Source organism: Semicossyphus pulcher, unplaced genomic scaffold (assembly GCF_022749685.1).
Source record: "Semicossyphus pulcher isolate SPU_LCO1_2020_fin unplaced genomic scaffold, fSemPul1.0.p SCAF_13, whole genome shotgun sequence".
NCBI classification, from domain to species: domain Eukaryota; kingdom Metazoa; phylum Chordata; class Actinopteri; order Labriformes; family Labridae; genus Semicossyphus; species Semicossyphus pulcher.
The window spans coordinates 29,422,501-29,447,018 of NW_027211637.1; the positions used below are offsets into that span (position 1 = coordinate 29,422,501).

General features: G+C 42.5%; 1 protein-coding gene across 1 annotated transcript in view; it reads right to left on the reverse strand.

Moving 5' to 3' along the window:
• Nucleotides 1–1,877: 1,877 nt before the first annotated feature.
• Nucleotides 1,878–24,518, reverse strand: part of xkr7b (XK, Kell blood group complex subunit-related family, member 7b) — a 79,007-nt gene continuing 56,366 nt past the window's right edge. Inside the window, exons 2-4 of the mRNA XM_069659495.1 lie at nt 13,899–14,098; nt 8,035–8,254; nt 1,878–7,659 (exon numbers count right to left, since the gene is read on the reverse strand). Coding sequence (XP_069515596.1) covers nt 6,852–7,659; nt 8,035–8,254; nt 13,899–14,098 — 1,228 coding nt within the window. The 3' untranslated portion in view covers nt 1,878–6,851. The remainder of the gene's footprint in view (nt 7,660–8,034; nt 8,255–13,898; nt 14,099–24,518) is intronic.

Genomic DNA, 24,518 nt, shown 5'->3' on the forward strand with positions numbered 1-24,518 from the left:
GCTGATGCGGGAGAGAGATGGAGAGGATCAAAGGATGTTGGTTTGAGGGAGAGATTTTGTTGTCGCCCCGGGAGGAAACGGGGTGGGAAGATTCAGCGGAGAGGAGAGGGGTTGAAGCCGAAGCTGGAGCTCCGCCTCGCGCCTGAGTCACACCTGGAAAATCCTCAGTACAGTCAAACACACAGAGGGCAGGAAACAGCCAATCAGAGGGCACGATTCTGACCCAGCGGAGATAAGTTAGAGGTTGAGCTTTGTCGTACACTAGGATTAGATTGATACTAGGATTTTGTGATTGTAGCACAGAGCAGGTACCCACGAGCCGTTCAATAAAGTGAGGAGCTTTAATTGGTTGACATATTGTTCTCTTTAGGGGGAGAAAAAATCAGAAAAAACTGCAATTAAATAATGTGTTAAATTTGATTAATATTGTTCTTGTTGTGATGAAATTGTTAAAGGTTGAGAATCATCGAAAAGTGTGTGAAAATTGTATCCACAGAATTTTAATTTGTAGGAACAAAGTGCAGAAATTATCTGAGAAATACAAATATTTTCACAATAAAAGCGTGCTCTGGGACCTTCCTGTTTATAAAGGTGTTTTTATAAAGGGGTTAAATTAAAATGTTGTTCAATGGGCTTTTTATTGCTTCTATTGCTTTTAAGTCATTTCTTGTTTTATAGTCCTTGCTGGTTTTTACAGCTTTTCTCTTTTTGCTTCATTTCCTCTCTTTTATCGTGTTTAGTTATTTTACTTCTGTTTATTGTTTCTGCTTCTTCCTGCTTTGTCCCCTTGGGTCAAATCACTTTATAAACTCTTGTTTTTAAAGGTGCTATATACATAAAGTTATTATTCACAACAAAAGCTTATTTTTTTTGGCCCCTTTTTATGCCTTTATTGACACAGAGAGAGGACAGATAGTGTCGATAAGCTGAACCCGGGCCTGCTGCATTGAGCTAAACAAGCACAACACAACAAAAGCTAATTTAACATTATGCCGCCCAAAACATTTTCTTCAACTCAAAAAATCTTTTCAGTCACAAAATGTTCAGCAGGGAGATAGTTTAGCTTGGTGGAGCAGGCGCACCGTGTACAGAGGCTACACTCCTCGACGCACTGATCGCACGTTCGACTCCCGGCCTGTGATCATTTGGTGCATGTCATCCCGCACTCTCTGCTCCCCACATTTCCTGTCTCTCTTCAGCTGTCCTATAATTAAAGGCAAAAGCCATAAAAAAACTTTCATGCTGCCTTTTCCCCCTCAAATATCCACCACAGTTAATATCTCATAGCAACCAATTGAGCTTACAGTCCTGCTGAACAGTTTTTTTAGGAGTATATGTAAAGAAAAACATCATATCTGAGTTTATTGTATGTTAAGGGTGCGTCAAGTAATTACCAAACACTGTACAGTTAACATGTAGCGGTGCAAAAGTACAATTTTACAGAAGCCCTAAGTGGATGTGCATCCATACATTTTATTTACTCAATTTTCCCAGGATATGGAGTTATTTCCGCTTGTTTTCTCTGGACTTATTCATCTCGTTATCTCAGGATAACAAAGCTGGTTTTCACCTGATAACGGGATCATTTTCTGCCGATCTAGAAAAGTGTGTTTCTATGGTTGTTTTGTGCTCTTGCAGCTCTGGGGACACTTATATCTGATGTAAGCGACTTGTTATCAGGGAAAACAGAGTTAATAAAATGTACGGATGCATGTCCGCTTAGGGCTTCCGTACCATTTCCCTCTCTTATTTAGAACGAACCTTAACAGATCTAATATTTTCAATAAAAACACAACTTAGTACAAGCTCCAAAAGAAATGTCCTGAAACATGAAATGTATATATGTGAGTGTGGTGAAGTAAAACACAGGCACGGCGTTTATTTCGACGGCTGTTCAGCCATGTTTACTACAGTATTGTTCCCATCTACAGTTATCAGCACAGCTTGTTGAGTTCTTTTTTTAACAGCGTCATAGATATTTTCACCACTGGTTTTATTTTTCTGCTCGTTCACTCGGAGGATGTTTAAGCAGCATTATCAAAAGAACTTAGAGCACATCCTTACACACATACTGTACATACGATACACACATACAAACCAAAGCACACATACTCACACACACACACGTCCTAGTATAGCGTCACGCTGGTATATACAGATATATAGAATGAGTAAAAAAAAATCTATTTTCACTTTTTACATCTTAATATAAGAGTCATACCAAAGACATGGCCACCGAGTGAGTAAACAATAGATAAATAGATATAAAACAAATACAAAAATAAATAAACATAAATACTTGCATCAATTAATAAAAGATGATCGGAGTTTTTAAACTCACTGTTTACTTTTTAACATGTTTTTCTTCAAGTTGATATATATTCAGCGCACCACTTTAACTGTTATTTTACCTCAACAACAAAGGACTGGTTCATCGCCCAATCGGAGAACACGGAGCCTCGCCCTCGGCCCCCTGATTGGGTGATTAATCATTATCTGTACATTAGCCGATCATGTTTGACATGACGTGATCATTGTTGACGTAGAGTCGTTTTCAGCACCATTAACATCGCCGTGACTGTCACCACTGCACCAACATCCACAAGTTCAGGTAGGACACAACACGGTCAGGAGAATAAAACTACCAATATTCATGTTTAGAACGGGTTTCTTAGTTTGGACTTTTCTGCTACCAACCACCAGAGTTTAAGTGACGCAACAGTTTCCCTGCAGAGGAGATACACAAACGTCCAAACTGAGCTTGTGTGGGTATTTATGCTTCATTCATCCACGAACCTCGCGAGGATCAGAGCACCTATATACTTGCTTTGAACAATGCATGTGCATGATGGATCCTTAAGATTATTCACACTGTAAAGAGGCTGAATAGGACTTTAATGTATGCAAGGCAGACTCCCTAAAAACATAGCTTTGCCTGTGCTTTTTAGGACGTAGCAGCACCTGCAACTGCAAACTCCATGGCCATCACAAGAGAGCAGTTCCTCCTCTCTGAAGAGTCACTGTGCCCCCTGTGAAACCACGATACAACATATGAAAGAAGCCCAAACCATGAGTAGTGTTGGTGCCGAGGCTTAACCAAACTGTAAACGTCTCACAGAACAAAACTAAAGAAGTTTGGTTAAGGCACCAAAAGCACTTGGGAAGGCTAATTATCTATTAGCCCCCCAAACTGAGTAGAGTTTGGTAGCTGGACCTAAATGAGCCGTCTAAATGTCCATATATTAGAGCAGTTATATTTTCCACTATAGCGTTATAAAGGTCAACTTCAGATGTATCAAATGCCATTTAAAAATAATTTGAGATCAGCCTAATCAATGATTCAAAAACCATCTCTGTTTGAGGTTACAATTAGGCCTGAGATCTCTCGTAGCTATTTGGTGTTTAGGCAAACATCAGGTAAATAAACCAAACATGTTTTAGTCATTCAGAGAAGTAACCTGTCCTCCTCTTGAAATCCTAAAATCTAAATATGTTTGACAGAAGTCAATCAAAGCTTAATATGAGTTTTCACTGTGCCATACCCTTCTGGTTTTTGTGCCCTTGTCAGTCAACCATGAATTGGTGACTTGCTGGCATCTTCTAAACGCGTGGTGGGTTGTAATGTAAAAATTGATGAATTCAACTTGTTAGGGTTTTGTTAGCTAAGCCATAAATTTGCACGACCTGGTGCTAGCCGACGAGAATGCAGGACGTAAGGCAAGGCCCAAGGCACAACACCGTGTCTTTAGGGAGTCCCATTAAACTATGAAAGTTTCAAAGACAAATTAATAGAACTGGTCAAATATATCTGACGTCTATTTCGCTTGTTATGTCTTGATCTATTCATAAACATTGGGCGGAGTCTTTTGACGCCACGTCTGACTATGTTTATGTTTTCAAAACATAGGGACGAATTAGCGTTGATCTGCCTCCAATCAGATATGCTCTTTTAATTGTCCAGGTACATTTAAGTATGACTACACGTACAACACTGTTTGCATCACAGCTGCTTAAGTAATGCATTCTTTTAAAGCAAGTACATAAACTGCTCTTAGCTACTTGCTTTACCCGTCTACCCAAAGCACACAAGGTTGGACATTCCTGTCCTTGAAGTCTGTTTAACACCTCAATACACTCATGCATCATCAGCATAAAGGTGATAATTAAAACTGCACTGGATTCTCCAACAACAAACACGCTCTGCCGTTTTTTATTCCTGTTGTCCATCAGGATTTAGATGGCGAACGGGTTCATACATGCTCAACAGCTCTCTTGTTTTTACGCAGCAAACATTTCGAAGTCCTTGTTGATGAAGCAGCCTGCAGCAGCGTTGTAAGGGGTTTAAAGGAAGTGCCATCTTGTTGAGGTGTAATTTCTAGTCATTCAGAGTCCTCCTCTTGAAATCCTATTATCTAAATATGTTTGACAGAATTTTATCAAAGCTTAATGTAAGTTTTCACTGTGCATTCATTCTGGTTTTTGTGCCCTTGTCAGTCAACATGACTTGGTGACTTGCTGAACATTGGCGTCTTCTAAATACGTGTTGGGTTGTAATGTAAAAAAACTTGGTAATGGAGCTAACATTTAACAAAACAAACAGATTAACTATATCACACACTGGGCTCCTACATCACTGCACAGTATCTCTTATGCATCTTCAAATGTGTTGTGGTAAACATGCTCTTTGAGATGCATGGGGAATGTTAAATGTTAAATAGATTGAATGCGTTGGCATAAATGTTGATACCCTCTGCTACCTTTAGCTAAAACAAACACAACACTGGTTCGTGGGATGGACTTAAAGAACCCCTTCATAACAAATAAGGTCACCTTAAACGACTGACCTACAGTCTTTAAAGAGAGAACGGTCTCTACAAAGAAATCTGTTGTGTGATATGAGGACAGAAGTTAGCTTTGATGCTAGTGTTTTTTTTAAATGTTCCTGCAGGTTCTGTTGCTGACATGCTTAACTTTCACAGCATCCAGCTGCTTCTAATTGATAGTAACACCTATTCACACCTGGGAGCTGCCAGTGAAGTTGGTAACTGATCAGCTCTGGTGGATGATGTAGCTCATCGCTTCGGGCTTCTCGAGAAAGGGTTAAAAGGAGCAAAGAGAATTTCCCATCACCATTTCAACAGTCACTTGATAATGTCACTTACCAGTCCAAACCTCAATCTACATATCTGCTTTGAATCAAAGGCCTGCACATGGTTTCATTTTGTAAACAACACGACCAATTCAAAACCTTCTTCCACATCCGCAACAAGAAACAGCTAGCCTGCAAATACATGGTACTTTTTACTGAGTTCCTCCTACCAATTAGCTTTTGCTTTGTATTATCATCTCTTGTTTTAACTGCTGACTGGATGAGCTCGAGCGTTCACATTCTAACAAACCATTCAATGATTCTTTACGTCTGTTCTCATGATAAAAAGACATTTTTGTCAGCTGCCGTTCTCCCCAAAAACCACTTGAAAATGTTTGAATGGCATAATGAGGTTGCTTATGATACCATTCAAACCCCCAAATGGTATGTATTCCAAGAAAAGTTGACAACATTTAGACTCTTACGAGTAAATTAAGCTTCTTCAACCAAACGTCATTCATCACCTAACTACAGCTTATTATAATAGCTTATATCTGACATCTGTATTTATTCAACTGTACATCACAGGCCTGTTTGTGGTGAGTTACAGCATGCCATAGGGTGGTAGCCATTGCAGAAGTGGTCCACCTTACATCCAGTCCTATTTGAGTTTTCCAAACGCGTCCCTTTTCAGGTTGGGGGTGAAGGGGCAGCTGGGATGTAAACAGTGGAACATTTGCTATGGCTGCTTTTATATCTCATACGGACGGGCGACTGTTATCACTTGTATCTCAGGCCTTCATTTCCTACATTTCGTTGGTCCTGGTCTCATGAGATTGGAGCCCAATGTATGTGACTATATTTCTTTTTGGACACCTCGGGCAGAGTGCTTAAAGGACGGTTACCAAAGTTTGTGAAGGACATGCAACCTTTCGATTGCATGAAGAAATAACTTAATTTTAGTCTCGTGACTGAAGCTTATTTGAAGGTAAAAAGAAAAGGAGATGTCTTTGTTAAAACTGGGCTGAATGTGGTTCCAAAGTAAGACATCCATTGATATATTTCACCCTGTAGTTGTCTTGCTTGCTGTCGACACAACTTACCTGACCTATCATAATTATTCAACCACATTTCACCCTGTTTGAACCTTGTTGTCGAGGTGTCTTTTGTCTTAAAAAATGAAATATAAGTAGTGAGTCCCTGTTTTATATCAGTGTCTAATTTTGCTACCAGACCAAATTGATTGCATGTCCCTTGCAAACTCTAGCAACCGGTCTCCAGAAGGTCCCTCTTAAGTCTCTGTTGAGTCTCCGGGGTCCATGGCTCAAGTTCATGCAGCAGACCGTTTCTCAATATTCTCCGCGGCTTCATTGCTCTCAAATCCTTTTACTCTTTCTTCTGACCAGGCAGTATGAAACTAAATCTAACACTCCTTGGTCCCAAGATGAGAGATTAAATTTCTCACCTCCAAGCGTTTAGAAAAGATGAAGATTATCCCAGTTCAGTGTTGCTCCGTTTACTTCCCATGGCTCATTCATGCTACTTACTCTTGGACTGTGCCCTCAGGGGGAGCCTTGGTCCCAGATTGCGCTTTACATTTTACAATCAAGTTTTGACAACCTCTTTTCTTGAAAAGGGTTGACCAACACTCTGTGTCTCCTCTCCATGCTTCTCCTGGCGTAGGGAATCCTGGGATGCAAAACTGCTCTCAGGCTGAGCCTTGGTCCCAGACGACACCTTGAGTGTAAGAGCCCCTGTTGGCTTAGACAGTTGTCTCATACTCTAATACCTCTTTGCTGCCCATCATGCTACTCCTGTACTGTATCCTGGGGCTGACGGCTGATGTGGTCTCCAGAAGCAGAATGGTCTTGCGGAGCCGTCGATCGATAAAGTGCGCATCCCAGGCAGGATATCGCTTTCTAGGGAGGTCGATCCTGATCACGGGGCCCTCCTGTGCGCGGGATGAGGAGGAGGTCCTGTGAAGGAGTGCTGGAGAGGACGAAGGGGAGGGACGTACCTGGAAGACAGGTAGGCAACTGTCCCTGTCTCTGTCCTTGTCTCGCTCCCCGGGAACCGGCTCCCCCGTGTCTTTAGTCCTTGGGAGAGTCCTCGGAGGGCTGGTAATGACCATGTCTGTTTGGGATCCTTGAGAAGGGGTGAGACAAGCATCAATCACTCCCACTACCCCTCCTGCACCCACCATGCCCTCGTCCACACACCCTCCCCACTGTGAGCCCAGAACAGGCCCGTCAGGGTGCAGCCAGCAGTAGTATACCAACATGAAGAAGGTTCCCAGGGCAAAGCTGCAGGCCACCAGGCACACCACCACCAGGGCGTAGGAGTCGGAGGTGTGCGGTCCACGGTATGTGTACCAGGCGGCAGTCAGCGCCACATTCTCAGCCAGGGTCACAGAGTAGTAGACAGTCATTCGAAAGCGACTGGGGCCCTCCTTGACATTAAACCAGCAGAAGATGTAGATGATACCGACAACCATGTTGTAGATTATCTCCTCCCATTTGGACATGCAGAAATCGGTCTCTCCTTGGATGATCCAGAAGGTCATGACACACCTGAAAAACAAGACACATTACCTTTAGTACCCACAGGTAAGTTTAAAAGGACTTTACGATAATGACTGGGCTTTCTTTTTATTACTATTGTATCGTAGCATTAAATTAGTATCTTGCAGAAAAATCTATTGATGTATGAGTTTTCTAAGGCTTTAATTTTGGAAACAGGTTGTCCGAATAATTTAGCCCATATTTCTGCTTGTGAGCCTGCTGTCGATCTACAAGATGACTGACACATGTTTGATTAATGTAAACTCAGCTGGTCAATGGTTTGGTTACTCTAAAAACAACAGTATGAATAACTTTCTAAAGAGTCAAATGTTAAGCTTCTCATTGTGGACCCAGACGCTTTGCATCCTATTACATATGGCGCACCAGTGGCTGACGATGAATATGCCAAAGTAGAGCTGGAAGACAGAGGCGAAGAGGGCGAAAGCCACGGTCCTCGCCCCGATGGTGAAGAAGTGCCACAGCATCTGGGTGATCACGGCCTTGTAGGACATGGGCAGCTTGTCGTCGCGGGAGTCCCGGAGAACCTTCTGGTACGAGGCAATCATCCAGGCCAGAGACACAAGCGAGGCCGAGGCCGAGAGACCTGGAGAGACAGATGACGAGGGAGGCAGAGAGAAAACAGTAAGAGGAGTGGAAAGAAGAGGCGCATACAGAAAGATGTGGGTGAAATGAGAGAATGAGACAGCTTTATGATGCACCCCCAGCATATTGCAGATATTTTGGCATTGACACTGCATATGTTTGCCAAAGGGTAATGATTAAATTGAAGAACTGAAATACCAGAGCTACTTTAAAGGTCCTAAATCTAAGATCATTATCGGATTTGGAGTTTTTTCTCACAGCAACTCAGTATTTAACATTTAACCATACCTTCCAAAAACTTCCATTAGTTTGTGCCTTGTGCAGACAAATCCACCTTTTGGCAAATATCCAGATTGAATCCAGATCCATTTTAGAACAGCCGGTCTGAACAGCAGAAACCTTGTGCGATTTTGTGCCATTGTAATTTCAAAATTGGATCCAAGCCACAATGTGTCCTTTCTGTCACTTGTCACACACATGGTCTGATCACTTGTATATACAACACTGCAGACATTGACTCTATAGCTGCTTTCCCACTGGTCAAAAAACCCGCTAACACCCGGCTTTTTTGCTTACTGGGAAAGGCTACAATCGGCATTCAGACTCGGGTCAAATGACTCTGCAGTAGACGCAGGTAATAACCGCCTCGACTCCGGAAACACCAAACCTGTGTCAACACGCTAATCTCCGCCCCCTTTCCGGCGCAATGCTATGCTCAGTCGGTAACTTCTGCGACTCCTTGTGATCTCAGCTACAAATTGCGCCCGTCGTTCCAAATTAGTCGGAACCGAGTTTGATAAACAGACTGAATGAGTAATAGATACAATAAAGATCTAACCACTGTAACATCTCCACTGTTTACTAACTCTGTTTGGGCGCGTTTGTGACGTCAGACGGTGACACAGCAGAAAAGAGACCGACAGGAGTATACTTCACTCGCAATGGGAAAGAGACAATCAGCATCTATAAGCGGGTCTTCCACACTCTGAAAAACCTGCGTCAACATGCTAAACCTAGGTGGGAAAGAGGTATAAGAGTTCTCATTTGACAAATCTAATTTGCCTTTCAGTGCAACCAAGAGATGCCATATAGACTTAGAATGAGTCAATGGCAAATTTTTTTACCCCTCCAAAATAAGAACTAGCTTATTGAAATAATAACCCAACATTAATCATTGTAGTGACTTTTAAACAAACCAATATATCTAACTAAGCCACTGAGGTGTGGACGGGTGAGCAAGTTTCAGACGCTTGTTTTGGGATGAAAATAAATCAATGTCCATGCACTGTTCTTTGTCGCCGTTCAAGGCAGATTTCAATGTCCATTAAATGGCAGCGATGTTTCCATTTATCAAACATAAAGCAAGCTGAACCGACCGGGCACGACACACTGACTAACAAAAGACACGGTCAGACACTGTTTTCCTCCGCATACACACACCTGCTCCGCATCACCATGAAAAGGTATTCAGGACAGCCCAATAAACTACAAATGAAACATTTAAATGATGCACTTTTTTTCCTTATTCAAATGGACCTGAACCAGTTTCTACTGAGGTCAAATGCTTATTAGACTGCACATGTAACTGTGAGTCCTGCTGCGAGCAGCCTAAAGTGCAGTTTAACACATTAAACATTCATGTGTGTTAATCATGCAGTCTAGTCTCAAATTAGCCATGAATCACACTGAGAAGGTATTAAAATTTGAGCAGAGAAAGAGCTGCACCGACTTTTTAAGAACCTAAAATGATTTACGTGCATGTCACGGGGAGAGTTTGACTGACTTATGGATTGTAAACTTTATTCTAAGTCGCGAGTTGTTTATGGCCTCACAAATTGAGTTGCTTTCAGTTTGTTGTAAGATTCCCCACATGGCCTCACTGAGGGTAACCAACAGTGTTGGGACCAAGTCATCTTTGCTCAAGCCCCAGTAAGTCTCAAGTCATTTTTTCTCGGCCAAGTCAAGTCAAGTCAAGTCACAGGTTATGTCAAGTCAAGGCAAGTCTTTAGTTCAGGCAAGTCAAGTCACTTTTTTCCACCTAAGATGCAGCACTCTTACCTGTAGTATCCAGTCTTTATAAAGAGAAAACACAAGGTGTTAGCAGCTCGTCTAATAATGATATTATTGGACAATTTATATAACCAGTTCAGAAAGTATGACAGTGAATTGTATCTGTGTTATCTTGGCACAGACGCAGCCATGATGATGGTCTGCTCTGAGACCGTGTTGAGTAGTAACGAGTACGAGTGATGAGGATTCTATTTGGGGGCTTTGATGTTGCGTGTTGCCATAGCGAGGAGTTTGACTGACAGCCAGTCATCCAATCATGACAATCACATACCGGGGAGCTTTATGAATCGTCCAATCATGATCCCAGTTTGTGCTGCGTACATACTTGATAGTTAGACAGAAACTTGACAACATTGAATTTTATCATTTTATATTTAACAGCTAACATTCAAACTCATGAACACACGCAAGTCATCCGAGTCATCATGCCTCAAGTCCAAGTCGAGTCTCAAGTCATTTATTTTTTAAGTCAAGTCGCAAGTCATCAAAACAGTGACTCGAGTCAACTCGAGTCCAAGTCACCAAGTCTCAAGTCCACATTTCTGGTAACCAATGACGTTGCAGATGCTGACGTATGTTCTACTTTAGTTTAAGTAGATTTTGTGCAATGGCATGCGACATGATGTTCCACTGTATTCTTATAGATACAGGTATCTTTCCATTTATCATGCAATCAGTGAACTAATTAATCTATGAGAGGACCTTCTGCTGTAACTTTAATTTACATATTCAGAACGCCAGAAGCGGAGTGATACGCACCGTTAAAACTCCCAGTAATGGCGCCGGGTTTAGCTCAGCGGTTAAATCGGTGACCATATACAGAGGCTACGGCCCTCCCAGTGATGTTGTACTCTGTATCAGAACGCACAGAATGGCTCTTGTCTACTCAGGTGACTTGGTTTTGAAGTGTTGCATAAGGCTAAGCACACTTCTGCTCAGTCATGCCATTGGCGTCCTTGAAGCTAGAGAAGTTGGCCATTTAAGTTCACAAATCTTTTCCCCAAACTACAAAATAATTCTCCCGTAATGAGCGTAAACATGGACAGCGCGAGCTCGTTCTGCAGAAGAGCTTTCAGAAGTTTCCCTGGAAGACTTACTACCTAGAACATTGTTTTCCTTTCATAAACCCACCTGAGTCTACATGCCAGACAATGACAATAACAACATTGCTGAAATGCAGCTTAAGAAATAAACCAAAGCAGCTATAGAAGAAATTAACCCAAAACAAAGGGGCTTATGGGTAGAAAAGACAGATGCAGCTTGTTATGCTTGTAAAGCCCAGAAAATCCCAACATTTGGAGGAACTGGAACCAGCAAACGTTTAGGATTTGTACTTAACAGATGATATGAATGATTAATTGGCATCACTGATAGTTGGTTAATTTAACTGATTGGCTGAGGGATTAATGAATGAGCCATATCAGCACCAAGGGGATGTGAGCTGCGAGAGAGTCTGTGCTGTATACTTTAAATGCCCACATTGAATAACATTAACAGACGGCAGAAATGTGTGTGTTGGTGTTCTGATACTTGTACCTTTATGAGGACTTTAAGACCTTGAGAGAGCGGACATTTGGGTAAATGAGGACTCTGTTCCTCAACTTTAAGTGCTGTTTGGGGTTTGAGAAATATTAAAGGTTAAGTAAGCGGTGATGTATAGTGAGCAGGTTGATATAGTGGAATGCGACAGGGTGAACAGGTCTCGTCTCAAACCGAAGGGGTTCAGGAATCCGCGCAGCACCTGACTGAGGTTTTCTGTCAGACTCTGAGGACATTTTCTTTTCCACCGTCTTTACTGTGTTCTCTTTAATGTTTACTTCACGTGACGTCTTCAGTTTTGCAGATCTCTCTGTCGTAGCCTTCAGGTTTTGCATCGTTTAGCTTTATTTCTCGGCTGTTTTGTCCCTTTTCTTTTTCCCCTCTGTATTCAGGCGATGTCAAATTTACCTTCTTCAATCTTTCGAAGGATTGATATGATTGCAGTTAGTCCTCCTGATTGTGTGGTTAGAGCCGCAGCTTCATAGCAACGGTCTGATCTTCATAGCAACGGTTTGTTATTGAGAAATAGCAGAGCTTTGAATGCTGTAATTAACCAATTAGAATCAAGTATTTAATACAGCCGTATTAGATTAACATTTAAGATAAGAGGAGAGAAAATGCATTGAGTAACTACGTCTGAACAGTTTTATTTGAGCTGTAAACGTCTGTCACTTGTATCAGTCAGGATAAAACAATCCATCTCTAGTTTATATTAGTTTTATTTATTTTGATTGATTTATTTATCGGTTCTCCAAACTGTTGTTGGCCACCTCTGGTTTTAAGCTAAGTAAGCCCAGTTAGGTGACGTAGCTTTTACCGATGACAGCCGACAAACAGACAAGAGTACCTCAGTAGCTTTTTGTTTAAAACCCAAATCCTGACATACAGAGGCGAGAGCCCTCCATGCGGCGGTTCGACTCCAACCCTCGGCTCTTTGCTGCGTGTCTCCCCACGCTCTCTTCCCCCATGTCTGACTCTATCCACTGTCCTCTCACTTTCTACAGTAAAGGCCAAAAAAGAATCCTTGCATTGTGAACTATTTGAAATAATTAACAGAAAAAAGATGCATTAATTTTAATCAATGCAATGTAACAAAGCAGAATATCTGAACACTCAAATCAATACTTTCTTACACATGTATTCCGCACACGGCTGCTAGCACAGCTACAACTCAGACATCCACACAGAGAGTCTCCCACAGGGTTTCAAATGAGCCTCCAGTGACTGTCAAAGCTACAGCCGACGTCCTGTCTCTCCAGCAGAGACACAGAGAGCCTGACAGTCGCTGGTTTGCTCTGATGACCGGCTCTGCAGCATCGCTCGTCGCTGTCCACGCTACACTGAGCTGTCATAGACACTCAGTGACCCCCGCGTCCCCTCTCAGATTTGAGGGTGTGTTTTGGTAGGTTTCTTGTCCGTCCGGCAACTGTGTGTTCAAATGTATGTCTGACTTCTGTGCTACCAGGTGTGTTTGAACGCTGAGAGCCTCCCCAGTGTGTGTGTGTGTGTGTGTGCGTGGGAAAGAGAGAAAGTGTGTTTTGTTTTATTCATCAAAGGCCAATCTGCTGCTTGTAAGAATTGCATGAATAAAGCATAAAGGCTCCTACTGATATCTGTCCTAAACACACAAACACAGTCACACACACACCTCCTTCATTAAGCCTGACTCTCAATGCAGAAGCCTTTACAGCAATCAGAAATGAAAGCTGATAAACTCCAATAAAATAAAGACTAATAAAGGAGATAACCTCGATTTTTGCTAACATCAGACTCAGAGAGTTCACTGCTTCGATCTGGAAACATGATGACATCACTAAAGACACCTGACTTTGACTTCCTGTGCTTAAAGGGATTAAAATAGTCCGTCCTGTCTGCAACACTTCCTGCTCAATATGACATCATTGTGGGGGTGCGTCCGTGTGCTAAGTGTGTATGGATTCATCAAATCACCAGGGGCAGTTTGTCAGTCAGACTTTATAAACTGTCGCTGGTGTCTCACACTCGTCCCCGTGAAGCAGGAGCTGCGTCTCACTCACCTTGCAGAGGGAGGACGGTGTTCCCGTGGATCATGATGCTCAGCTGGAGGACGAGCTGCGGCGCTGACTTCAGGAAAGCTTCCAGGAGGCGGAGCATGGTGATGTCGGCGCTCTCAAACATCAGCCGCCAGTGAAAGTGGCGACGGGGCCCATTGCCGTGCCAACGGCTCTGGGCGCCCAGGTAGAGGGCGTGGATGTACCTGAAGGATAGAGACAGAGAGAAGTTAAAGATTTCAGAAGACCTCAGTTTTGTTCTCTTTGGCGGCACCTAGAGTGATAAACAGTAATTACAGGAGCACACTTCCCAGATATCCAGACAGTGCTGCATGTGTGACGTCCACGGTCGGCTCCGGTTGTAACTCTTGATTTTCCTGGCTGACGGTCGCTTTCCTTTTCAGACTGTTTGCTTCATCTGAGCGTCGAGTTTGTTTCTTCTTCTTTGGATTTTCACTTCTTGTTGAAGTTGTATCTGTAGTCATCCATCTTTTCTTTGTTTGTTCAGCCATAGTAGATTACTGTTTACTCGCAACACTTGCAGAGAGCGGAAAAGCAGCCGCTTAGCTCCGCCTACCCTCTCTGGCAGACCAACCACTGCTGGCTGATGGAAAACACGTCACTAACTGGGCGCCGCTTGTGACACCCAGTCTGTAATACTGCAAATGGAAAGACTTTCATCAATGGGCCATCGGCTCAGTCACCATTGTGTTACCTCATTCGGCGATAGATAGAGACTTAATAGACATTTATTTAAATAAAAATCTTTGAGATTATTACTTTAATGCATGCTGCTCGGTCATTTCATTATCTTTCCTGTGTCTCAGATTCTTTCAGAACATCGTCTTGTTGGACATTTCCAGGAAAAGTTGAAGCTGCACATTTTTCTTTGCTCCCATAATGCCTCTTAGCGTCCTGTTTCTGTGCATTGTTAATGAATCAGATGTTTTTCGCTCTGAAAGCACCAACAAACATAATTTACAATCAGACAATCTAAAGAAAAAATGGCGATGTGCAACAAGTTTCAACTGAAAAGCCATTGGCAATCAGAAAACAATGATTGTAAGAAAACGTGATGAAGAGTCTCTTAGGGGCAAATAATAAAAAAGGGTTATGCAGCTTTTTACTAATTCTGCACAAATAGGACAATAATTATTCTTATAGCACCTGTAAAGGTTAAAATGCAATTCTTACAGTGCTCTGTTGCTTTCTTCAGTTATTCAAGTTGGGCAATGTGCATAGCTTTGGTGACAACTTGCCACTTTCCAAGTCCTGTTTGCAGCCACACAGAAAGAGTGAAAATGATTCGTCTTCAGATTCTGGTGGTGATTTTAAGAGCATCTGTAAAATGGGAGACACTCAGACAGTCCAGCGATCATATCAGCAGTCATTGCAGACAGGTGAAAGTATCTTCATATCTTCATGCGTCATTCTCCACGATCACCTTCCTCCCAATGTGGCGTCTATTTAAGATGCCTGATTTCCGCTCTCTCCCTCTGCTCTGTCAGTGCCACTGCCGCCCTGCACCAGGGCTGCACTCATACTTTCAGCCCCAGCATGCACCAGGCTCCGGCTAAAGGAGGGGCTTTAAGATATTAACTCATCACTCCTCAAATTTCTGCATGTGAGATAAATCTGCGAGGAGTGATGAGGTCGGAGCCTGACGCCAAACACACGCTGTGTTCTGCTGCTGCAGTAAACGTTTCAGACTATTACAAACAGTCGTCTGACTGAAATGACACTTTTTGTTTAAACTGCCTGTCCTGCCTACCGGGCTCAAATTGTGCTGCTGCACAACATAATAGGCATGTTAGCACTTTAATATAATGCGAGCAACAGCTTTTGTCAATTGCACCTTGACACGGGATGGATAGCGGTCGCAAGAGATGTGCAGGTAATAGCGCCATCAGCGATTACTCTGGATTACAAACCGCAGCAGTAAGAGCAGTCATCAACTCGGCTGTAAACACAAACAGGTACGGGGGCGTCAAACAGCATAAAACTCTAAATGACGTCTTCCAGGAGAAAATGAACCCTCGCTGCTCGTCTCCTCCCGGAGTGTTTGTGTTTCTCCGGGGAATCATCTTTACCCTCACCCGTCACCGCTCGACTCTGACGTGTTGTTTTTTCATGCTGTTTTTTTGGTGTCAGCGATGGTATTGGTCGCCAGGTTGCAGCAGGTCAACTGCTGCACGCCGGAGAGAAGCCTTGTTTTTGTAAATCTGGAGACAAATATTGATGTGAGGGGGGAGGGGTGAGGCTGCTCTTTCACCTGCTGCTGCAGCGTGAGGTCTGCGTTAAGCAGACTCTGACAGCAACAGGAGTTTCACAGAAAAACTGAAGGGAACTTTTTGGTGTTTATTTTACAACTTGGGAAATTGTGTCGCAACACCGGCTCCTGTTGGAATCAGCTGCAAAGTAATTCAAATCTCTGGGGGCTGGTTTCAATGGATGCATTCAAAGTAAATCACGCTGTTGTTATGTTAAGGTATCTTTTTCATGACTTATTATTCTATTCATTCTTCTTTGTTTTAAAATGTTGTATGATGTGTTTCATGTCTGCGACCTCTGAAGTACGCTGCTGCCCGACTTGGCCAGGACACTCTTAACAACACGATTTTAAATCTCAATGGAGACGTCACTCCAGGTGAAATAAAAGTCAAACTACTTCAAGAGTTAACTGTAATGATTACAAATGCTCACAGCAAAGTTAAGAATTATATATGAGCATTAGGGTGCATTTACACCTGACAACTCTGGTTCGTTTGGACAGGTGAGAACTCTCATTGGAACTCTGGTGCAGTCCAAACCACGGAAAAAGACGGGACTCGGGCCGGCTCCAAACGAACCACGGTCCGGTTAGATTCACGTGAGAACATAATCGGACTTGAAGTAGGACAAATACAGGAAGCAAACCAAAACACAGTGCATTCTGGGTTGTTAACGGATGTTGACACTTGCAGAGACAGCCACGCAGCCAGGCAGCGAGATGAGTAGAGGACAGACGTGGGGGAGCGACGAGGTGAGGGTTTCGAAAGGCACAAGAACACGGAGGTATTCAAACTGTGAAGTGAAAAACTAAGACAGGATGGAACTGATGGAACAACGTCGCTTACAAGAATAAAAAACTCTGACAACAAAACTTCTCTCTGGGAAAAAGTGGCAGCTCGGCCGAGTCCTGCTCTCGTCAAGAAAGAGAGAAAAGATCTGTTTTCAGTTTTGTGACTGCAGTTGGTTGAAATGTAAATGTTTCCTTTGGAAATCGGTTTCCAAACTGGGTCATGTGACGCCGTTTGTCTTGCAGTGGATTAAAAAAAAACCTTTACTGGATACTTTCACTCTTCAGGACTCTGAACGTCCTTCAAATGAAACAATCCAAAAGAGGAAAATGCACATCGTCTTTGAAAACAGACATTTTATAAAACATTTATCGTTTATTGTATTTATTAAAGTTAGATTAAAGTCATAATCTATAACAAGGGGTCGCCAAGGAGACATTACCTCATTTAAAAAGGTTACACCTTGAACAGATAACCAAGAAATCCATGTGGAATATGATGTGTACGGGAGGAAGGACTGATGCATCATGGGAGAAGAGGATGGCAGACAGTAGTAGAGATGCAGCAGGAGGACGGGTTGTGGAGGAGAAATGGAAGCTCGCTGGAGGAAAAATGAGACGACACTCACTTCCTGTGCTTCTGCATCCCCAAGCAGATTTTAAATAGAGGGGTAAAAATAAACCAGAAGTGTATGCACGCACACACACGCACACACGCACACACACACGTACACACACGCACACACACGTCAGCATATATGACGATGTTCAAGCCTGCAAAATACAGACAAGCAGAGATTCACATGTGGTTGACACACACACATTCAGCAAACAACATTCCCACACACCTTAACACACATACAATATGACTCACATGCACACACTCTCTCTATCTCTGACACACACACACACGCATACCTACACACACTCACACACACACACACACACAGTGACAGACAGGCAGGAAGGCCAACGAGGCAGCCTGGAAATCTGTAGCTCTGCAAATAATTTGCTGTCCAAGCACTGCAGGCGCTCCTTCATACCGTCTCTCTCTCTCTCTCTCTCTCCATCTTCACCTCTGTATTTGACTGTCTTTGTTTTCACTCTTTTTTACGCTGATCTCTTTATCCTTCCTTTCTCTTGGTCTTGTCTTTTTCTGCTGTTTTCCCTTTCTTTTTTTTGCCGGTTTGTACGGAGAGGTCAGTGAGTTCGTGCTCCCACAAACTGAAATCCAAAAATACTGAAATGTTATGTCATTCATGATTCCCTCACGGTGACTTATAATATCCTGACTCTTCAATAAGCGTGCATCATCGCATACTTCACTTTATAACTAAATTCCTGCAAAACGTATTACTTCACCATCCATGATCTACACTGCTTATCCTGTTCAGGGTCGCGGGTGGCTGGAGCCTATCCCAGCTGTCATTGGGTGAGAGGCGGGGTTACACCCTGGACTGATCGCCAGCCAATCACAGGGCTGACACATCGAGACATTTGCCTTATGATGTGCATATTTACAAATGTACATGTTTCTCAAATATCCTATCTTTTATTTAATATACTTTATTTAATTACATTTTATATCCTTTGGCTCAAAATGATCTTAGTTTGATGTTGTATCTTCTTAGCTCACAAGCTAGCCACCAAAGCTAGCAAAAGAGAGAGAGTAACAGGCAACTTTAGCACAATGTCAGGACCGCTAAGATAAGAAACAGACAGGGACAGGTCACAGGTCAAAGGGACCAGCTGATGTTGTTTGCAAAAATGCATGAGCTTACTCTCCATGATGTTTTAAATACTTTAAATTACACATCTTATTAAACAAGGTGTAATTAACACAGCCTTTATATTATACTCCTTTTTATTGAACATTTACCCTTTTTAATGGAGCATAACAATTGGACTTGAAACTTGAATGTAAAAAAAAATTACCTAATTGTGTTCTTTTCACATATGAGCATATGAAACAAAGACGGTAAACGTGGTAAAGGAGCCAGCGTCACATCAGCATGTTAGCATCGTTATTGTGAGCATGTTAGCATGTTAGCATGTAGCTCAAGCTCATCTGGGACTCAGTTTGGCTGCACTGAGCTGCAGAGTCGAGTTTCTGTTTCTTTCCATCATCATTTGGTGTTTGTTTTTTCTCTCCCAAAATAGGAAGCAGCTTTTGTCTCCTTCCTTAATGACCTTTTTGTGTTTAACTGTGATATATTTGTTTTATCCTTTCATCCTTCTGTCTATAACTCTTCCTGTTATTCTGTTTTCTCTCTTTTTCTTACTCTCTCTTACTTGTCCAGTATCTCTCTCATCCTCCACCTTTCTTTCAGTCTTACTTCCTCTGTTTATCTTCCCCTTTTTTTCTCTCTCTCTCTGTTTTTCAGCCTCCTTTGCTTTGCTTGTTATCTCTCATTTTGTTTCCCCCTCAATCCAATTTCATGCAGCTATTGTCTCTCTTTTCTTTCTCTCTCTGTATCTCTCCCTCTATCCAATTTATTTTGTTTCTCCCCCAGGCGTTCTCTCTCTGCCTCCAGCTTCCAATCTATCAAATCTATATGAATCCTCTCCTCCTCTTCCTCCATCTCTCCTCCCCTGTATTCTTTCCTCTCCTCTTTATCCTTCTTCCTCTCTCATCCCACTGGTCCTCCTCTCCTCTTTGCCAAAAACTCTACTATCTACAAGGCCACAGTTGGACCGCCGAGACCCTGAGCATTTATGAAAAGAGCTTGAGTGTGTGTAAGAGTGTGTGTTTTTTCGCGTGTGTTTTTGCGCGCGTGTGTGTGTGTGTGTGTGTGTAAAAGTGCTGCCAAGTGCGATGGGGAGCCAAGAATGAACCCAAGGAGAGAGACTCACACTCTGAGAAACGAAACTGTTACACACACTTCATTTAAATCTCTTTAAAGTGAATATTACAGGTCAGCAGATGAAACCGAAAAGGAGACAGAGGCGCAGATTTGTAATTTCACTTGAAGCACCAGAAGAGCTGAAACAATCGAGCAGGCAAATCAGGAAGCTGCGGAGCTACCGCGTCCCAGAAATCAAACAATTTAGTGCATTTACTCAGGTGCTGTTCTTTGTTAGAGACTTTATTCCTGCAAATGGTCGTCATCTGTAGACATGCAGTTTTTAATGATACAGCTCAGTATTATAATTTATTATGATTATTTCACATACCCCTGGGCTATGGTTTGCGGTCCTAGGACCCCACTTTGAGAACCACTGCTTTAAGTATTAGATAGGACAGCGGATAGAGACAGGAATCTCTCAATGATGTTTTCTCTGCATCTGACGGTGGTCATCGAACAGGAGCAATATTTATTGACCTCACCAAAGCTTCTGATCTGGTCGATCACCATCGTCTTTTGCTATTGGTCTTTCCCAACATGCATTGCCGTGGTTTAACTCATATCTCCCCAACAGAAAGCATTGTGTTGTTTTAAAAGTTTGTACACCGCATTTACATACACAACAGAGAGGTGTCCCACAAGGTTCTACCTTAGGACCACTTTAGTTCTCTATTTTGATTAATGATCTCCCACTCTTCTTTTCCGATTGTAGTATACAACTTTATGCAGATGATACTATTATATATACTTCAAAACCATCTACATCCCAAATTCAAGAGGCCTTGCAGTCTGATTTTCATCATCTATAAACCTGCCTGTCAGCTAACAAGTTACTTCTTAACAAAACAAAAACCTACTCAATGCTTCCAGGTGAGAGGCAGAACCTCAACTCCAAATCCAACTCCCTGGTTATAACCGGTAATGACGGCAGATCTCTGCAGAAAATAGAAAAAAATAAATATCTAGGTGTGTGGATTGACTCTGAACTTACCTTTAAACCACACGTTGATCACGTCATAACAAAGGTACATTTTGGTGTTGGTGTTCTGTATCGTTCCAGACATTGTTTTACATTTACTTTAAAGAGGCTTGTTTCACAACTTGTACTGCCAATGATGGTCGATGCTGACATTGTTTACCAGAATGCCTCTGAAACTGATCTCCATCCCCTTAATGTTATTTAGATTTTATTTTTTGTTACACACCGTTGCACAATGTTAGACACACTCAGGCGGCCCCCTCTAGATAAAAGACATCAATTTCACTGGTATCAAATTATTTTTAAATGCATTAACCTATATTATCCGTACTATCTTAATCATGCTTTTGTTCCATATACGCAAAATTATTCCTGAAGAAGCGTTGATCTAAGCCTCTTAATGCTCCCCTTTGTATCAATGCAAGTTCGCAAAAAAAAGCTCTGACTGGAATATAAACATTTCAGTTATTTAAAAATGTTTTGTTTTCTCATTTTAAAACAAATTGCTTTTGTTTTCAGTAGTGTCACCTCTGTTCCTTCCTCTACTGATTTATTAAGTTTGATCATTTTTCTTTTTCTTGTTCATTATATCTAATCTAAGGTTGTAACTTTTTATTTTATTATTATTTTGTTGTTGTTGTCGTCCTGTTATTTAGTTTGTTGCCATTGTCATTTGGTGTGATACATTATTGTGCCTATACTGTTTGTTTTGGACTCCCTTGAAAATGAGACGGTACATCTCTCGGGGTTTATGCTGAAATACATTTCTTTAATAAGTGTGCTTCCTACCAGCTTCACCGTGCAAACATCCAAGTGAACAAAGCCTCGGGGGAATCATTATTTAAGAAAGGTTGTTGACCAGTTCTGTGTGTAAAAACTTGTGTGACCTTAACTCTTCGTCTGACTTTGGGCCCGGCCTTATCTCCAAACATCAGTATTGGACTTCACTAATGCTCTTGTGTCTGAATGGGAGCGGGCGCTGCAGCCAGGATCCAAATCTGATGGAAAGCATTCCCAAAAGTCTGTCGGAGCAGCAGATTAAAGCCCGTCGTTTCAGAGCGAGATGCTCGACAACATTCAGCGTAATGCTGGAAAGTTCAGGAGTCCAGAAACTTTGCTCCGTCCAGCTTCTCTCACTCGAACCTGGACCTGACAGGAAGCTTTCAGGCCCAACCTCGACAGTCAATCAGTCAACTTATCTCCAAATGATGGGTGAGTGTTACTGTTTGCGTACTTGTGATCATTACTATAATAGTTACTGTCACTTCTAAGGCCACAAATTTCACATCATTACGGCTCATTGACTTGGAATTGATCAGCGGACGCACGTTCGCTACACAGAGAGGCGGCAAGCAAAGGTCAGGAAACAGATTTTACACTCAAAGGTAATTAATGGTTTGTTTACCTGAAGGAACAAATGAGACTAATGATAACTGTGAGGATAATAAGAGTGGACAGCTGGTTGTTAAATCACTCAATCATTTCCCGAGGATTAATTTTATAACTACTGCCTATACGACTTTACAGCAAACCCTCCATCGATGAGGGGAAGGGGGGGGAAAGAGTGTTTATTAATAACTCGTCCCTGCAGTTGATCAAAGACTCGACTGGAGTTCTGACCCGCCCCCTCCTCAGTCTCCACGGCGATAAATTGGTACCAGCAGCAAGCTTTTAACGAGCCGTTGATCTATTAGCTCGACTCGCAGAGCAAATTTCTTTATATGGTGTAAATCTTTCAGCTGTTAACCGGAGAGGAGAGAGAGAGTGCTTTAACCTTCATCACTTGTCTGAAGAGACTCTCAACCTGCCCATTATCACGCCAGCAATCAGTGGCATTTATTGTGCTCTCTCTATACACACACTCCATGATCAAATGTCTCTTATGAAACACGCTGTGCCGGTTCTTCCCTCTGATTGGCTGAGGCACATTGGAAGCTGTTGTGCAATAACTGAGAAGTATAAAAATATAACATGGTGTGAAGTGTTTGGACACTTTCCAGGCCGACTGGAGGATGTGGCCTTGCTCGTTTGACTTCCTTCCTTCAGAGTGCGGCCTCAGACCTGCAGCTCGCTCGGGGTGATTTGGTGCAAGTCAAGATTTGTAGATGTGGAAAAAATAGTATTTGGGCTGCATCCTGTTTGAGCTGTACGAGGTACAATCTCCTTTGGAAAAAACATCAGAAATAAGAAGGAAGAAAACGGAAGTATCTGCTTAATGCAAAGATTTGATTGACAGCAATAAGCATGGACGGTCTGTGCAGCGACATCAACAAAAGAGCCACAGAACTGCACTGTTAGCGTTACTTTGCAGGCTGGATTATAAACCATCAGTTGCAGCGTTTAAACACCGTGTTAATGTACCTGAAAAATAAACTGACTTTGTTTAGATGCTGGTGTGCTCATGACATAAAACCACTGCTTGCAACACACTTGAAAGCTACAGCACAGCTTTGTTGCACTTCTCTTTTGCACCTGCAGGAGCTCAGCCTACCAGCTGCTGTCCAATCGGAGCCTATCCCGGCTGTCATTGGGCGAGAGTGATGATTGGGCCTGTCAGTCACAGAGCTGACACAGAAGCTGTGTGCCAATCCAAAGGGGCTACAGCCTTGGAAGGAGGCCGTCCATGGAGGATGCTCCATTCATAGCCTGCATCGAACGTTATAGCTGAACTAAAATGAGATGGTCTGATCAACCCTTGCGTCACCAAACACCATTCCTGTTGCCTAGCAACAGGTAGCTACCAGGCTAACTGGCTAGCATAACCAACGTCGCGCACTATTATTTTAAAGATAATTTGTTTCAAGGGCACTTTCGTTTTCTTAAACGTGTAACGCAGCTATTCGATACATTTACATTTTAAAGTGCATTCCTCGGTACAGTGCATCTCGGGATACGGTGGGCCGCGAAGGATGCACCTGATGGATCCTTCGCGGAAACAGAGGACGCATTTGTCGGCCGCATCTTAAGGAGCCTTTGAATTGGGACAGCCTTTGATGCGCTGCTGTGATGCAATCGGCCTTCAAATACAGCCCCTGGATTGGGACACAGCTAGAGACAGACAACCTTTCATGCTCCCAATCACACCTACAGGCGATGTAGAGTCACCAGTGAACCTAACGAGCGTGTCTTTGGACTGTGGGAGGAAGCCGGAGTACCCGGAGGGAACCCACGCATGCACAAGGAGAACATTTGTTGTTATTTGTTATATTAAAAAAATTTGCAACAATACAGATGTAAGTCGTGGAGTTCTGATTGTTTGTCTGTCATATTTAATCCCTTAAATCCTTGTCGAAGTCTTTTAAGTGTTAGCATATAATTTGGTGTTAGGACGCTGAATATGCTCAACAGTAACAATAGATCAGAGGAGCAACGAATCAGAGGAACAGATTATCAAAAAGAGAAATACTTTATATTCATTAAAGTGTCTCTTTGTGTCTCCTGTGAACACAACACATCCAGAGTAAGAAAAAGTTAGTTCAGACAAATGAAGCACAACGTGAAGTCTTAATGAGTTGGACTGGGACTCTTACAGCCTCACTGTGTGATCAGTGTTTGTTTTTACCTCTCAACTCGTACACAGAGCCGATTAGAAACTTGCAAATATTTAAAAATTCAGTGGAAATATGGAGCCACACATGCATACATTACTGTATCAGCAGCCCCCCCCTCCTCTCGCCCCCCGGCAGTGATGAAAAGCCCCCCTGCAGTGGGTGGATGGAGGTTAGAACAGTCAACCTCCTGCT